This window comes from Chelmon rostratus, chromosome 20 (genome assembly GCF_017976325.1).
Source record: "Chelmon rostratus isolate fCheRos1 chromosome 20, fCheRos1.pri, whole genome shotgun sequence".
Classification (NCBI taxonomy): Eukaryota; Metazoa; Chordata; class Actinopteri; order Chaetodontiformes; family Chaetodontidae; genus Chelmon; species Chelmon rostratus.
Genome location: NC_055677.1, coordinates 13,118,496 through 13,132,822, shown reverse-complemented (window position 1 = coordinate 13,132,822; position 14,327 = coordinate 13,118,496). Strand labels below are relative to the sequence as shown.

Sequence of the window (14,327 nt, the reverse complement as noted above, 5' to 3'; positions counted from 1 at the left end):
CTCAAACAGTTAATGATTTAACAATTAATCACCTGTAATGGGAAAGAGTTTGGACAGTTTAGTGACACAACTTAATTGCCTCCACAAAAGTTTGTGTCTTTGTCTCTGCTGTGTTTTTCTGTGGGAGGCACAGTGAACTTTGTCAGAAAGAAACCGGCGCAGACATGACTTTACTTTTTCTTGAGAGGAGCTCACACACTGTTTTTTGTTTGTGTGTGTCTGTGTTTGCTCCCCAGATGGGACCCCCTACACGTGGTGGGTGGGTCGGGGCAGCGAGAAGCACTTCTACTGGGGGGGCTCAGGGCCTGGCATCCAGAAATGTGCCTGTGGCATCGACAGGAACTGCACTGACCCCAAGTACGACTGCAACTGCGATGCCGACCACAAACAATGGTAAGTCAGACTGTCACGTAAAGGTTCAGCAGGAGCACAAACAATTTGTATCGTATTGATTAAGTTTCAGTTTCGCCAAGACTTTAAGTCTGCAGCAACAGCTGGCACTGAAAAGTTTTCAGTCGCAGCAAGTCCACCCACTGCAGTGGAGCACAGGGGGTCACACAGGAACATTTATACAGCTGAGTCAGCACATCTGTTTATTTACATCACTGCTTAATGCTCCTTTGAGTATCCAGCTGTATCCACCCTACTTCACTTTTATAGATTTGCCCTATTGCTAATGCAACAGTGCGTCTTGGTTGTCAGAGTTTACCTGAAAATCATGGCTGAAGAAGTACAGTCTCATTGCTTGTTACTTAAAAAACTCCTAACTCTCAATTGCAATTGACTACAGTACAAGAACTGTTGAGAAAGCAGCCTTTTTGCATGGGACAAGTTGCTTGAGTTTTGGTCTTCAGCACAAAATCATGCATGTGCATATTTAAGGAGTCAGCCTGAGAGTTTTCAGCAAGCTCGGGGGGTTAATATTGATTATCTAGCCGGATAGATCTGATTATATCTGCTAAGGAAAGTTTTTATTTTAATAGCCGAGTCTGCTGTCGCCAGCGTGAAATAAGAAGCAGCTTCAGGGACAGAAGAGTGTTTGTCACTCAGTTGAATAGAGGAACTGGTTGAACTTGTATTTCACTTAAACAATATGAAATGTTTCTGTACTTCATGCACAACAATCTGTACTTCATGCCTGCAACTGTTTCTTAATTAAACTCAGTTTAAAAAGAAATCGTAAAGGTCAATGTATATATTAAATGCCCATTATGTGTCATAAGTACGTGCTCCATTACGAAGAATTTCATTCTAGTTGACATTCACGGAAAAAAACATCTCTGAATCCCTGCAAACCCCCAACAAAGAACGTAACCTCTTGCCTGAAAGGCTGCAAAATAATTGTATTGCTATGTTAAGTGAACTTAAAAGAGAAATTTGTCATAGCCATGGAAAGTTTGAAGGACATTTTTTACTAAAATTGTCACTACTCTAATGCTAATGTTTGCATTAATCTGTCAGCTCAGACGCTGCCTTAGCTGGACTGTCTGATGAGGTGTCTAACTTCAAAGGCTGAAGTGACTGAATGATGAATGCCACCATCAGTGATGAGTTTATTTAAGAGGGATGTTTGCCTCCAGATCCAGCAGTGTGTGTTTCAAAGCTCTTTTAGCCAGCTGATGGATCTTCTCATTAAACCAATTGCATCGCTGTCTGTGGGTGTGTGCATACTGTATGTTAGCAGGAGGAAGAGATTTCATTTGCTTTCAAGTCCCCCTCCCCCTCATCTCTAAAACTGATGAGGTTACAAATAAGGCTTACTCTGTCTCGTTCCCTCCATTAATATTGTATGCATTAATGTCTCATTGTTTGGCTGAGTGAGTTTTTGAAATATCACCCATATAACTCTATTTCCACTCATTACCCATATTTTGCCAGCACACAGGAACACACATGCACACACAAAGCCAGGAATTAGATCTCACTGTTTCATTTCCAAGCTGCAATGAATGGCGAACAATTGACATCAAACAGAAGAACACAGCGTATTTTAACTCATTCCTGATTTAAAGGCTGTGATTTAAATATTTAATGTTTGTAATATTGTAGTATCATCAGCAGACTAGTTTACATGTGATAGCGGGAGAAAGTAGTGAATTATCTTAAATATGTAGAATTTCATTGATTGATTACATTGCTTGATTGATGGATTCATTTTGTTGATTCACTCTCCTTCTCATGCATAGCTTAATTTAAATGCCATCCATCCTCCCATCCATCTGCTAAAACAGTTTATTCATGTATGTGTTACTATTTTATTAATTGTATGTTATGTTGAGTTTTTGCAAGATGCATACTAACCTGTGGTTTTCCATCTCATTTCCATTATTATATTATTATCATGTTATATTATATTAGTATTGTTTTCCTCATTTACACAGTTGTCTCAATGACATAAAATATTTGCATAAACATCACAAAAAATTTCCAAACAAATATTCTATGGATGCACATAGATACATGTACACACATATACTACTACCTATGTATATGTATGCTCACATACAGTAGACCTGTCAAGTCAAAACCAGTAAAAAAACAAAACCTGAGTTATATGTTGTTATATATATATATATATATATATATATATATATATATATATATATATATATATATATATATATATATAGCCACAAATGTGCAAAATACAAAAAGATGCTCACGTCTGTCCGCATGTTTATTTTAACTCACACAGGAGAGAAGATTCTGGTGTCTTAGTATATAAAGAGCACCTTCCAGTCAGCCAGGTTGCCGTGGGTGACACCAACAGACCGGGTTCTGAGGCCAAGCTGACTGTCGGACCACTCCGTTGCCAAGGAGATAGTAAGTGTTGTGTCATGCATACATGTGTACTGTGGAGTTGTAGTTGTTGATGCAACATTTCAGCAATCCTTAGTATTTTGAGTGAAGGGCAGCTTGGCAAATATTTAACCTTGTCAGAATCCATTCCTAGAGTACCCTTTAGCATCCGTATGAGACGCACCAGGCTTTCAACTAACTCCTAACCCATCAGCACAATGGTAGACGCCTAGAGCAACAGCTCCAGCCATCCAACGCATTCTCATCCCAGGTTGTCAAGTACCGATGCCGCTTTAAGCCTTATTAGCAGAAAGCCTTTTTACAAATGGTTATTGTCATGGATCGGTCACAGTTTGGTTAGGTTTAGGTATCTAAACTGCTGGGTTAGGTATAGGAAAAGATGGTTTACTTCTTGTTTGAGAGTATGAAAAGGTCAGTAATGTAGAAAGCTAAATCACACAGTGCTTCAGAACTGTCGGTAAGATCTTAAAAAGAAATTCAAAAGTTGTGGGGAGCCTGCACCGGAAAGTGAAGGCATTCTGGATAAGCTGCAGGTGCAAAGGAGACTTTTGATGCAAGGCAAAAGGACTGCAGTTACAATGGCCTAATTGAGAGGAAATATGCGCATTAATGACTTCCTCTGAGTCAGCCGCTGAGAGGAGTGGTTTCATTTTCAAAATAATTCTCAGCTGGATGTAGAGGCACGACTGCATAACCTTTGCGAACGGCTCAGCAAAGGCTGAATCAAGAGATCAGCCCTGCTCTCTTTAATAAAGCTCGTATTAAAATTGCCCCGTTGACATTGTCTGTAGCTCTTGAACAGTCGGGGAGCACACCGACTATTTTTTTTTTATTATTTGATGTTAAGCTCTCTGAAAGTCCTGGACAAACAGTCAATGGTATTTAATCACTCTGTTAAAAATAGTTAATAACGTGTGATCATTTTACTCCTTGGAAGAATTTATAGAGAAAATCAAATGGGACATATAACAGAAGTCTCCAGGCTGAACAGTAGAGTAGTAGATAAAGGTTGTCTCACCCATTAGGATTGCTCTATGATGTCTGTTGAACCATAGTAGTGCTGTGTCTGAAATGCCAGCACATTGCTGAAGCAGGTCAGGTGGTACTGCATGGACAACTGAACATGACATCTAAAACAACCAAGATCTAATTCTCCTATACCTTTTGTCTAAAGAAGTTCAACTGTGGCCATCTGGAGAGCCGTCTCGTATGCAGGGAAACAGCCTAAAACCAGACAGGAACGTGTGCATTCTCAAAAACCTGTGACAGTAACATGTAACATGATTAGAAACTGAAACTTTTTGGTTTGTGACTGCCAGTTCAGGGTAGATTCGAGATGGTCAGGGTGTTGGCTCCCTCACTCTCCTTACTCTCCCTCCACTTTGCGTTACTTTGACCTCTCTTAATGCTTTTTTATGCCTCCACGCCAGCGACAGCCGTGACTGGAGTCGTCATGTTTCTGGTTGTCCCTCCATCTGTACACACGGTACATACATACGTCCAGTTCTCATGAACACAGTATCTCAGGAACACTTTGAAGGAGCTTCTTCAAATTGGTCACAAACGTCCACCTGGACTCAATGATAACCTGATTTGACTTTGGTGGTCAAAGGTCAAAGGTCATGGCCGCTGTGATATCATAGTCTTCAGCAAAGACACCTTTCTGGTCATTATTCAACAGCATAACTCAGGAACAGAAGGGGACATTGTGACCATATTTCACATCTGATCAGATACTGGATCACCTTGAGACTGTGCTGATTGTACAGACCTTCTGTGCTGCCTGGTTGAGGATTTGTGTGAAGCATCCACATTTTTCCATTTGTAGCTTTTTTGCAGCAGCGTCCACATTTGAAGCGTCGTCTACTGTTATCTACGACTTTGTCTTCTATCAGAAACAGCTTTATTGGCACAAGCATGTGACCACATACAGGGACTGAGACTCTGTTTTTTGTTTCTCTCAGTGAGCTTTCAGACTCCAGGTGATTGTCGTTGCACCATGCGATGAAGCTCTCTATCAGTCCTCTGTACTCCTCTGTAAAAATAGCCTCTAAGTGAAAACAACATGTTTCTCACTGGAAATGAGTCACTGGATTCATACTTGTCAATAGTGTGATAACTTCCATTTCACCAAAAAATATGCTTAATACCTGTTATTGAATTCTTTCAAAGTCTTCGTTACAAGTCTGGTGGAGGGATGTAAAAGCAACGTATTAGTTCTAGTTCCTACTGAGGGAAAATGACTCACAGAAACCAAGTCAATGCCAGCTGTTTCCATCACTGTTGACGTATAAAGGTATGTAATGGGGTGAACTGAAAGGAGTGTGTAATAATGGAGAGCAAAGTGCTTGGAATCTGCAATGATAGCTGGCTACATTTACACTCTTACACTTGTATTACTAGTTGAATTCATTATTTTAAGTGCCAGGTGCTTGGTGCGCAATTTACTGCAGAGGCTAAAAGAAGCTAAAAAGAAGCCAAGCACAGAAAACTTTTATATTATCTACACTTCAGAAAAATCTCCTTCTAAGCAAGGACATACAGAGAATGGTTAATGACATGATGATTAACTCTCTTTTTTTGTAAACATCCAGTCAAGGGTGCACAGCCTTCTGTGTTCCGCCTGTCGTACCTGCACATTTCAACAATGTGGAGTCAGTCAGTCAGGGACATCCATTCGCTTTCTGGCCCATTCCACCTTTGCCAGGTTTGCACGACACTTGAGCCGTGTTAGCACAGGCGCCACCCATGAATCGATGTTGCTCTACTTACACACATCAAAGCATTTGGCAAACCCACAATTAAACCCACCCACTGTATTTCTTTCAGGTTGATGGAAACTGTACAACTGTACCGTCAGTTGGGATTTGACAGTAGTTAAAATGTTTAAGGAGTTCTTTCTCAAATAGGGATTTAGTCAGACAGTATATGCTATTTTATTTGACCTTAACAATTGACAGAGAGAAGGAAGGAAAGACGACTTTGGTCTTAATTATCCTCACTGTTCTCATGTGGAAGACAATTTTGCCTCTTTCTTCATCCTTAATCCCAGTGGAAATTAAATATTATAAGTATGTCTTTGACTGCAAAATACATTCAGACATTGTTGGCCAAACTTTTTGAACGTAACAAACCTCTTTTGACAATTAGAATGTGCTGCCGATGGTTTGAATAGGGTCTTAAATTAATTAAATTAAAACCCATTGTGACGGGGAACAAGAGAAAACACTTCATGCATAGCAGAGTACAATTGGGCACATTGTTATTCTTGGGTTGCACTTGAGTGTGAAAATAACACATTGCTCATACTCACATTGTGCCGATCAATCAGAGAAGCGGTTGTTTTATCTTGGCTGTCTTTCTCCTCTGGAAAATTATTATATGTATGTGTATGCGTGTGGGTGTTTGTGCACCTCTGTGTGTGTGTGTGTGTGTGTGTGTGTGTGTTTTTGTGCTCATGCATGTGTGTGTGGCCAGATAAAGGTATTTGAACTCTATTCAGAGACTTTCCATGTAAACACTCATCTTCTCATCCTTGTATTCTCTTCTCTCTTGTCCTTGTAGTTTTGGCTGTTTCTCAGGTAAACATCAGATATCAGATACTGCAGACAACAACACACGCTCATACACACACTGGGAGGCAGTTTAATCCTTGCTGCGTCTCTTCTTGTCTATTCTTCTAATCAGTGTTGGCACACTGCTCTCTGCGGGACTTATGGTCATCTGGAAGACACACACAGATTCTGCCGCTCTATCATATTGACCACCTTTCTTTCCTCCCAACTCATGAACCCGGTGTGCTTTGCTTCACTTTGTCCTGAACCCACCTTTGATGTGTCAGTCGTGCAGTGTGTACTGTCGAGCTGGCGCAGATTAATTATATCATATTCCTGATGCATCTGTTATAGTTGGCTAAATGAAACATTTCTCATTCTGAATCTGAGTGGGCTTTCGCACAAACTCATAAAAGTCAAATGCATGATGGAAACCTTATCCTAATGATGTAAAGCCACACAGCCATGAAGAATAGCTCGCAGTACTGGGGGATATTCAGTAGCTGCAGGGCTGGAAAAACATACACCAGCATGTGATGCACACCGCAACAGCCAAGACCACTGATTTGTAAGCCTGCACACCAGGGGTGTCAGCAAGGCAACCTGACGATGGCACAGGATTACACTTGTTAACATCAACACTGTCCTTCTCTTCAGAAAAGCAGCAGTTTTATAACATTTCCTCCCTGGATCAGCACATCCTGGTTACTGTACTTTGACTACTTCTTCTGTCTGTGTCTCTTTTCTCTCATCCCTCATGATTATGATCTGAACACGAAACAGACTCCAACTACAGCAAAAGTTATTTCCACTTTTCGTGTTTTATTTAGTCTGGAACAAGTGAATCAAACCACACGTGTCAAACACAACATCAATGACTGTCACTTCTCAAATGTATTACCCATCGAGAGGATTCAGAACAGAACTGTGTGAATTCCTCAATCAAGAGGTTTTTGTCTTTTGAGATTGGCTCTGCCTCGCTCGTCCTCGCTCTTATTTCTTCTGTCTCCTAAGACGAAAAAGATTAAAGCAGCACAGAGAGGAAGTAATGTCTGCATCTGCTGTGTGATGTAACAAAATACCAGAGAGGTTTTGTAGAAAGTAATAATCCTGTGGAGAGGAAAAGCAAACATGGATTTAATCTTTTGCGCAAGGCAGCATGATCATTAGGATAATAATGCTTCATATATTATCTATTGACTGCTCATTTTTCATAGTAAAAGGAATAACAGAGTGGAGCTATGCAGATATGTGCATACTTCCTGTTTTACAGCGAGACGGTGCTGCATTTAAAATTGCACAACAAATATATGGTTACACACCTCTCATGCTCTGAAGTTTTCGCCCTCATTTTTATCTATCAGTCCGTCCGTCCATTCATCCGGGGAGCAGGAAGTGGCCTGGTTCTGTCGAGGGTGCAGAACATGACAGAACACCTGCCCTCGCTCCTCACTGGTGTCACACTCATTATGGTCCCTTCATCAACAATCTGGTGCCACTCTCACTAATGTCCCTTCATCACAGAGCTGCCAACATATAAACAAACCATGATTTAATGACCCATGACATCACATCTGTTTGTGTGTGTGGGTCTATCATGTTGCAGTATGGCAGACACAATTACCAAAGATGGATCCTTCTGTCACTTGGAAGGAGCCATATTCTCTTTGTCTTACTCTATTATCCACTGTGTGTGTCTGAGTGTGTGTGTGTGTGTGTGTGAGGGTGAGAGAGAGAGAGGAAAAGAGAGTCATCCTCTTTTATATTGAGTGACCAAATTAACAAACTAACCTGAAAATGAAGATGACTTTGAGGTATGTTTGCAATAGTGCTGGTCAAGACACTGGAACATGGAGCATACATTATATATTGGCCCATTAAGGCATATTAAGCATATATTAAAAAATTCACACGTGAATAGGTACTCCATTTATGATTGATGCTTCTCATACAGTGCATGGAGCTCTGTCTTAGTAAGAGCAATGATGATTGGCTGCCATATAATGGGTTTTCATAGGCAAATGACTAATGTATCAGGGAAAGTTTTAGTCCGAAGGTACTTATGTGTCTGTGTGTATGTGCATACGCACGCTTCTGTGTGTGTGTGTTTATTTCTGTCTTTCTGTGGTGGGCACAAAAGCAAGTAAGAGTGTAACTTTCTGCGTGCGTGCGTGCGTGCGTGCGTGCGTGCGTGCGTGCGTGCATGCATGCTCCAGCATTAATGAAGCCCATTTCCATGGCTAGTTTAATGGCAGCCTATACACTCCCAGGAAGACAGAGAAAAATTAGTCCCATTTATTGATGTTAAAAGGGTTTGGACATATTAATAGATGGGAATGAAAATAAATGACAGCAAATGAAGCAAAGCGGCGTATATTCTATTATTATAATGTAATGCACCTGTTATGAGACATGCTTGGCCTCATGACTGAACAGAAATGAAAGCTCGGAAGGGTCATCTAAGGTAGTTTAAAATTAATCAACTGGCTTGTACTCATTCATCACTGTTCATATGGCCACATATAGTGTCCATGTAATTGATGTAATTCTAACATGCCTTTTAAGATGTTGAGGGTCTCATAGGGCTCATTACTGTAGCTTTCTTTAAAGGGCCAGCGTGTAAGATTTAGGGGGCTCTATTGACAGAACATGGCAGAAATTGAATAGAAAATTCATAAGTATGTTTTCATGAGTGTACAATCGCCTGAAAATAAGAATTGTTGTGTTTTCATTACCCTAGACTGAGCTCTTTATAGCTACAGAGGGAGTGAGTCCTCTTTCACAGAGTCCACCATGTTGCATTGCCATGTTTCTACAGCAGCCCAGAACAGACAAACCAAACACTGGCTTTACTTTCACGTGTTTTGTGAAAACTGTAGTTTCACGCTCGGATTTGAGGACAATAATAATGTATTTGGCCAGAGAAGAACGATGGCTTGAAAGAGGAGTGACAGAAGCCATCCACGTCAACCTGGAATAACCGTCACTGAACAGAGGAGGCAGTCTACAGCCTGGATCCTGCAAAAGGATACATGCCTGAGACTCCTCACCAGTCTGAATAAGAACTGAACCAGAACTGAAGAAGCCTCTTGGATGAGAGGCAACTTCTAGAACCTCAAGCAAGTCCAGTTGCCTTTGAAGAGCACTTAGAAATTACCAAGACCTGATGGATATATGAATATTATTTTGGCCATTTTTCAGTGGCATTCTGCAAAAGATTTTAATCTTTAGTATCACATTAATATTGTGAATGCATGCTATTACAAGTAGTTGAGTGGCTGTACATGGAAAGAAGACGTGATCACAAACAGTCAAAAAAGCTGTAAAACGAAGGGTTCATTCTCTACACCAGCTGAACTCTTTTGAAACTCAACCAGTTCCATTAACCCTGAAGGAGGAAAACCAAAGATGATCACAAAATTGTTTCTAATCCCCACTGGAGATGTTTGTACTACTTGGTGGATGTTTTTACCCAAAGCGCTCTACGATCCCGTAAGTACATGCAATTTTTAGCATAGCATTAGATTCATGAAACGCTGTATGTGTATTCCTTCTGTCTAACAATGATTTATACACTAGAAATGGCTTGAAAGAAAATGACTAAATGACACTCATTTCTCTTTCTTTCTTTGATTGACTTTCATTTCCTTTCACCTGTCCATTCATGTGATTATATCTCTGAAAGCATACTGCTAAAAATGTATGACAAGCATTTTAATTGCAAAGTGAGATTGATAAAGGCTTCGGAGGTCCCAAGTGACGCACGCAAATTACCTGAAGATTCAAATGCTGCGTTAACTGTGAATATACAAGACCCGGACCCTAAAATTACAAACCACAAACGGCTCAATTACACTCAAATGAGATGAAATAGAGGTCTCGATGGAAATTTAAGAATGAGCAAGTAAGAAATGTATGCTTGTCGTGCCACACAGCAGCACATTTCAGATCTTTATATATATGTTCAAGTGTTATGTTTTGAACAATGATATCTGAGCCATGCCCTCGGGGCCACTTTCCGAGTCAGATGGATCGCCTTCCAAGATAGGTGCTGCTTCCTCTCTTGTTATATGTCTAAAGTTAGCACTGTGATGAAAAAAGCCTCCCTTCGCACCTGAAGAAGGTAACAGAATAAGTTGCAAGTGGCAAAGTTAAATGAGATGGCACAGTGTGTGTGCTCTAGCAGCCCTGATATCTTAAATGTCACCATCGAAAGTGAAATTGTTACCCTGTGAGTACATGCAGGATGTGTGAGAATGAGGTTATTAATGAGCTATTGTTGCACTAAGTGTGGTCTGTTCTGCTGGCAGCCAACAGTATACATGAATTTGTATGTCTAATGTGTATGAGCTTGAATTTATATGTGTGCTTGTTTGTGTGTGTGCCTGAAAATGTCCTTGTTAATGACCTGAGATAGTGCAGTCAGTCATCCTTACCATCTGCTGGTACTGGCACATAACCCATCTGGTCAAGCGTAGACAGATGAATCATCTAGTTGGCTTCCAGACCCAAACTTCACCTCACACTCTGCATCTCACATCATGTCAGCCGCTACAGTTCAGTGGGCTTCATTTTTTTTCTTTTTTTTTTTTTTTACATGTGTCCCTTTGGCCTAATCCAGAGGTCAACAGCTGTTTTCAGTCTTTAATGCAACACCATGTTTCAGTCAAATGAGTTGATGGGTCCTTGTAAAGAACTGTGAAGAACATCTACTTGTGAAGTGCAAGAGAAGACGGGGTGGCTGCAGATGTGCTCAGTTTTTCTTCATTACAAAAAATATTCTTATTTATTGATCCAGCGGGTTTAACTTGGGTTAACTGGTTAAAGGATGTTTTTTTAGGGGTGTGGGGGGTTCACTATCTTCGTTTTGCGTTTTAGCATGCTAGCGTGTTTGTATTAAACTGTGTGGCAATCCATTGAATAGCTGCGGAGACATTCCACTCCAAGGCACAAATGTCAACCGCATGGTGTTTCCAGAGGAAAAGTCAGGGAATCACCAGTGTTTGTAGTTAATTTTGCTTTTCTCCAACCTTTGGTTAATATAAAACAGTAGCTATATATCAGACGTCCCCTATAGTCACAAGAAAGAGCTTCAGTGATTGCATGCTGTACAGATGGAGCTGTTGCTACATTCTAATCACCATCGTCGCTGCACCAACGACCAAGAGAATGAACGCTGCACAGCCTGATGTTGTTGACTGATGTGCTGTTTTGGGTGAATGCTGCACTTGTTGTAAGCATTGTGAAGTATTTCAAATAGTGCACTGGGATAGGTGGTAATATAGGTCACCAACAAGCAGCAGAAGACCATAAACCATGTTATCCTCTTTGAGAGAAGAAGGAAAATGAATATCAATGGACCATTATCCTGTTCCTCCAGTGTCTAACAATCGAGCAGCTCAGCAGTGGAGGCCACAGACATCCTGAAAGTAGATCTGAGATACTCCTGGCTAAGCCACGTGGCACACCACACAATGAGACCAAGTACATCCAGGAGAAAAAGAGACAGCAGGATTAGAATTTCTGCCCTGGCATCACCTTGAGAACCAATTAGACAGAGAAAAATGGCTCGTCAATAAGACCACTTCAAGATTCCATTTGAAAACGGCCTGCCTTTCAATCACCCACCGTTAACCATTGACACACTTCCGAAAAGGCTTAGTAGTTTCTTGTTTTGTTGTACTGTAAGTCTTCTTTATATAAACACACAAAAAATGTCTCAGTTGAACACAGCAGGTTATAGTAACACGTGAATGAACTGTCTGTCGTCCAAGGCTGGTCTGCTCCTGCTCTATGTGGCAGGTGGCAGTTCATATCAAACTCATTTTATAGAACGTAGGCCAGCAAATTTGTGGCATGAACTTAATTAGCCGTGCCTTTAAGCGTGTTATCGGGCATGATGGTTAGCAGTTTAATATTTACGGTGTCTCGGTTAGGAGAGACATTTATGGGCTGCATCGGTTTTTGAAACATTTGTTTGATAAACATTTCAATATGGGAGTGATAAATGTGCCACAGGGCCCGGCCAACCAGTTGCATCTGTGGATCTGGCAGAGGGGCAATCAGAGGTTTATGATTTGGCGTCTATGTTTATTCCTCTAAACACTGTTTTCTCTCCAACACGCCATTTCTGTCAGCCCCCTAATTTGTTGTTCTCCTTTGCTTCTCACACCATGGATCTCTTTTGAGTCCTTCCTCCCAAACCTCCCACTTCCCTTTCTTCCTCTTGTTCTCTCTCTCTCTCGCTCTGAAGCCTGACTCGCCCCCCGGCTATGTTTCTATATCTTTGTGTCCTTCTTGCTTCTACGTCTCTGTCAGAGTTCCTTTTGCTCTCTCGCTCAAAGCTATTCAGGTCTCGTTCGTTGTGTACAAACAGATATCACAGCACATCGTTTTCCATGTGTTTAATGTATTTGAGATGCTATTGCACATATGTGCTGCGAGTGATTTTGATTATGCAGTATGCACAAAAGAAAACTGAGTAAATTCTGTGTATGTGTGATATGATATGTATATCAGCATCACTTTTTGGTTATTTCATGTGAAATTCCATCATTTTTCTGCCTTTAAGCCCCTGCATATGCGGCAACCATCCAGTCCTTTGTAATGAGTCAGTGATTGTACATCTGGGTGTCGCCAACTATATGACCCTGCCTTTTCCTTTCTGCTATGATGGAACTCACACTAAACAGATAATTATTTGTTTCTGTGGCCTCTGTAGGCTTCCTCCTGTTTAGTCCTCAGTTAACCCTGTTCAATAATTGGCCGTGCCTCCCGCAGAGAAATGAACAGTATTCCAACTTCAAACACACTAATCACTAAGACAGCATCAGTAGGTGGTCCTGTGCACACGTGTGTGTGTGTGCGTGCTTGGCCGCCATCTGCCCTTGCCCCTGGTGACAGGACGTGAGGTAGGGAGGAGAAGGGAGGAGCTAAGCCCAGTCACTGGGGAGCGCTTATCACACTGAACCAGGAGACCCGCACGCACACAAACACACTGAGATGCGTGGACACTGGTGCGCACCTGCGCTTACAGGCGTGCACTCGCATAAACGGGTGCAAACTCGCACATGAAAGGAAGCAAAGCGGGGTTGAAGCGATAAGTCAATTAACTCATTAGCTGCTCAGACGAAAATTAATCAGCAATGACTGGCACACATTCTTTAGGGTCCAGCATCTTGATGTTGAGGATCTGCTGCTTTCGTTTGTTTTCGCCATGAATTGAATACACAGAACAACAGTTTGACTGTGTAAACTTGCAGATGCAAGCTCGTGCGTCAGGTTATTAATTTAAAGATTCATTGACAGTTACATTGATCATCAGGTGCGGTCTGAACACACTCGTCTTGAACACACGCGCTCTCTTCTGCTCCACCGCTCCTCTTCACTGTTCCTCCATGGTTATGGTTGAGGCTCTGCAGCCAATCCTCTGAGGCATCAAAGAAATCTCACACAGCTGATACCACATTAGCCTTCACTCTTCTCCTCTTCCTCCTGCTCTCCATGTGCAGCCCAGCTCATCCTCCTCCTCCTCCTCCTCCTGTCATCTGCCCTCTGCATGACTTTACTTCCCTCTTTTCCATCACTTCTTCAATATTCTGTCCTCTCACCCGTGCCTGGCCTCTTTCCTCTTCTTCTATCCTTTCCACGCCTCTGCTCCTCCTCCTCCGCTTCTTTCCTCCCTACTCTTCATCTTCCTTGAGTGATAGGAGCGAGACAGAGACATGGCAAGGCGAGAGGAGAGGAGAGGAGAGGAGACAGCAGAGAAGTCACTTCATCAACCACAGTCTGATAATTCATCAGCAGCTGTTTAACGTGCTGCTACTTTGTCTTCATTAGCCCCCGCTGGTTTCGCTTCATAAAAGTCATTAGAAAAGTTGTTATCAAAAATCCTGCAACACTTTGTCCATGTACCCTCGTCCCTTTCTCAGGTCCTCATTCAGAAGAAAAGAA

The 14,327-nt window shown here is 41.6% G+C and overlaps 1 protein-coding gene across 1 annotated transcript in view; it reads left to right on the top strand.

Annotated features, from left to right (window-relative positions):
• cntnap2a (contactin associated protein 2a) overlaps positions 1–14,327 on the top strand; it is a 314,113-nt gene that overhangs the window by 260,312 nt on the left and 39,474 nt on the right. The window contains exons 16-17 of the mRNA XM_041961168.1: positions 237–393; positions 2,696–2,823. Of these exons, the coding sequence (XP_041817102.1) occupies positions 237–393; positions 2,696–2,823 (285 nt within the window). The remainder of the gene's footprint in view (positions 1–236; positions 394–2,695; positions 2,824–14,327) is intronic.